We start from the raw sequence: 3579 nt of genomic DNA, 5'->3' as shown, positions 1-3579 counted from the left end.
GTTAACACAAAAAAATACATAAACAGAAATGTTTAAAACATATGATATAAGTTAGTTAAGTTGTTTGCTTGGTGGTAAATGATCCGACTATCAAGGCAGTATAAAAACGTTATTTTGAGTAATAAAATTATTCAGACATTGAATTGCCTGTGCCATGAGTTTGAGTAGTATCACTAAACATAATGTTTTCTTTAGAATTCTTAATAAGAACGATATTAGTTTATGTAACCCAGTAATTACAAACTACCTAAAAAGTCGTTTTCTCTTAGATGAATAAATTTCATCTCGATAATTTCACATTATTTTAGAAATCCTTATAGTTTTAAATAGTACCTATTATTTAATTCTATTATATACGATTTTGCAGACGACAATGATCGGATTCATAGAAACTCTGAATATATCATGAAATTAGTCTAAGACCAATTCAATAAAAAGGATTCTATGTTAATTTTATAATAAAACCAAGATACATGTAGTCGAAACCAAAAAACCTTTAAAAATTAAAGCGATTTAAAATGCATTAATTCATACTTACCAATAGATAATCGTACCGTGTCGACTTAAAATTGTAAATTATTGATTACAATCTGGGATTTAGGAAAATTATGAGTATTTTAGAAAACATTGTATACAAATTTCATAAACATTTTATAATCGTAACTGATTTAAATTATAAAAAATTATACCCGTCTTACGAATTCTAATAAGGCGTTATATGCCAAGGAAGTCCAGAAGAAAGGTTCTTGGAGACGTCGGTTTTTAAAATCCAATTGGCATAAGCACAGGACTATAACTATCATATTCTCATGAACAATTATGAACCGTAGCCAGATTATTCTTTTAAATTTCTACTATTATGAACCTGAAGAGTATAACAAGAAACAGATTTGATAATATTATATTTTCATATGAATTCATTTTATACGAACATGTAACCTTTAAAAGAAATTATGTTAAATGTCTTCATTATTCTTAAACAATACAAATTACAAACATAATATTAAATCAGTTTGATAATAAAATTTGAATCTTTTATTCTATGATTATTAGATGTAGTAATATACATATATTGATTGAAAATACAAGGTTATGTATTGTTATTATGTATTTTTTTTAAATATTTTAGTTTATACTTTTTTTTTCTAAGGAATTAAATCATAACGACTTTTGTTAGTATATTTACACAAATATAAAAAAATATATATTTATAGTTTAAGCCTCTGTGATTGGTCCTAACACTTATTAAATTAGCTTTCTTCCACAGTTTAATTAACAAATATTACTATTAAAATACCTAATAGTGATCTCCATAGCCCATAATGATCTGCCGAAATTTTATGGCGATCATTGAAGGATGGACCAAACGTTCCATAGAGCGTTATTCTAGTCTCGCGTCAAATTTATTTAAATGTTATTGCAGTTCACGCTCTAAAGTGGGTGGTTCCTTGAGTGATATATAAGCCTGCGCGGATTTTTTTGACCCGCATTCGAACTAGTTCAACGAAGCTAGCCTAGCTTTGAATATTAAAATGAAATTTGCGGTAAGTAAAATCAAATAAAAATGTGTCGATAAATATATAAAATAATCAACACATTTTGTTAACATTAGCTGTCGTACCAAACACAATTATAATAATCGAAATGTTGGGATTACAGGCAGTAGTATTCGTGTGCGTCCTGGCCGTTGCCAGCGCCCAGTTCAACACTGGACGGTACAACCCAGGATTCTACAACCCCGGACAATACAACAAGTACAACCGCGACGTTTACGATCCTTTCGGTTTCTACAAGAGGAACCAATATCAACAATACAAATACAGCACTCCCTCTCCTTACCGGCCATTCAGCACTGTTGCCCCCACCACCGTCGCTCCTGAGGTGGTCCCGGTTGTTCCTGTCTCCCCTGTCCCTGTCGCTCCCGTGCCCGTCATCAAGGCCGTCTCTGACGCTCGCTCTGCTTCCATCTTGAAATACGGAAACGAAGTCAACCCTGACGGCAGCTACAGCTACTAGTAAGTAAATATGGATTTTTAATGTATTGATATTTTGGTAGTGATGGAGGCACTGTGAACATTGATGAATATTGACATGCATGATGGTATAACGATTTCCATGGCCACGCAGTATACTAATAACCAGCCACAGGCGGTGCCAGTGATTTTTCTTGGGCCGAAACTTTCGCTATTAGTGTAGTAAAATATACCACTTTTTTCTAAAACTCTGAAACATGAATTTTTCATATAGAGTCCACGATGATATTTTATGAGTGGTTTTACATGATATCTACATTATTAAAATTTCTCCTACTTAATCTTTTTCGGTCTACCGTTATATTATGTGAAAACTTTTTCTGATATAAGGAATTATTTCTTTCCACCAGCTACGAGACTGACAACGGAATCGCCGCCCAAGAACAGGGTTCTCCTCGTTCCTTCGGTGGTAACCCCCCAGTGTCCCCCGACGTCGCCCAGGGATCTTTCTCCTGGACTTCCCCTGAGGGCATCCCCATTGCCATCAGCTACGTCGCCGACGAGAACGGTTACCAGCCCTCTGTAAGTATTGTAACACAATTATACTTTTAAATACATCAAGAATACATAACATTTAGATTATAGTCGGTGCGTAAAAATAGATGCAAATATACACGAGTGTGAACATTTTGTATTTATAAAATTGCATGCTGTAGAAATTTTAAATGTATATTGAATTAGGCTGATGGCATAAATTACAAACGAACGTTTTAGATTGATTTTTATCACATCTTTTGTAACATGACCGTGATTTATCAAACGTTAAAATACGTCGATATAAATTCAAGGCGCGCTCGTAAAATGCGTGAGACGGTGCTGTAAACATTTCATCAATATATTGTGTGTAATGTACTAATTTTTTTTTTCAGGGAAACGCTCTCCCCTCTCCCCCTCCCCTGCCCCCCCAGATCGCCCGCGCCCTTGAGTACACCGCCAAATACCACGTCGCCAAGGCTTAAACAGTTAACAATCTGATTTGCAAGAAAACTAAATTAATAGGTATACCACCAACATTTAAATTAATGAGACTAGTATTGTTTGTAAAATGGATACAATATAAAATGTGATATGTCATACAGTGCCCATATTTTTATGAAGAATGTTTATGTGCAATTGTAAATAAAATACCGTTTTAGAATACAATTTTGTATTATTAATTATTATCCAGTAATAAAAATAAGTTTTTTGGTGTAACGCAAATGTGAGATATTCAAAAAGTTTACGTTTCGGTAGAATTTTAGCCAAATTGAGGATCAATAAATCTGCAATTTTATGACCAATTAAAAGAAACGTCGAACTTTAGCTGCTTCTAAATTGATTTCCCATAATATATTATAAATACATATGGTTATTATCAAAAAGCGGATCTTTTAGTATTTTACTACCCTGTAGATTTATTGATAGGTAATTACAGAAGACTTCGATTCAAATATACGCAAGAGATAGTTACGAAAAAGATATCAATTTTTAACATAAACCACACAAACCTATATTTAATTATGCCGTAGATATACATAATATTTGTGTAACTGCAAGAAAGTACTAT

The 3579-nt window shown here is 32.9% G+C and overlaps 1 protein-coding gene across 1 annotated transcript; it reads left to right on the top strand.

Moving 5' to 3' along the window:
* The first annotated feature begins 1433 nt into the window (after positions 1–1433).
* On the top strand, positions 1434–3176 carry LOC115451397 (larval cuticle protein LCP-22). Its single transcript, XM_030179693.2, has 4 exons — positions 1434–1544; positions 1660–2015; positions 2384–2555; positions 2903–3176. Exons 1-4 carry the CDS (start codon positions 1533–1535, stop codon positions 2990–2992), a joined length of 630 nt encoding a protein of 209 aa, XP_030035553.1. The 5' UTR covers positions 1434–1532; the 3' UTR covers positions 2993–3176.
* Positions 3177–3579: the final 403 nt, after the last annotated feature.

This window comes from Manduca sexta, chromosome 26 (genome assembly GCF_014839805.1).
Source record: "Manduca sexta isolate Smith_Timp_Sample1 chromosome 26, JHU_Msex_v1.0, whole genome shotgun sequence".
Lineage (NCBI taxonomy): Eukaryota > Metazoa > Arthropoda > Insecta > Lepidoptera > Sphingidae > Manduca > Manduca sexta.
This window is presented reverse-complemented; position numbering and strand designations above follow the sequence as displayed.

Excerpts from the sequence above, each read along its gene's own strand:
- LOC115451397 (XM_030179693.2), top strand. Across the intron at positions 2,016-2,383 it reads GACGGCAGCTACAGCTACTA|CTACGAGACTGACAACGGAA; the intron begins GTAAGTAAATAT and ends TCTTTCCACCAG. Across the intron at positions 2,556-2,902 it reads AGAACGGTTACCAGCCCTCT|GGAAACGCTCTCCCCTCTCC; the intron begins GTAAGTATTGTA and ends TTTTTTTTTCAG.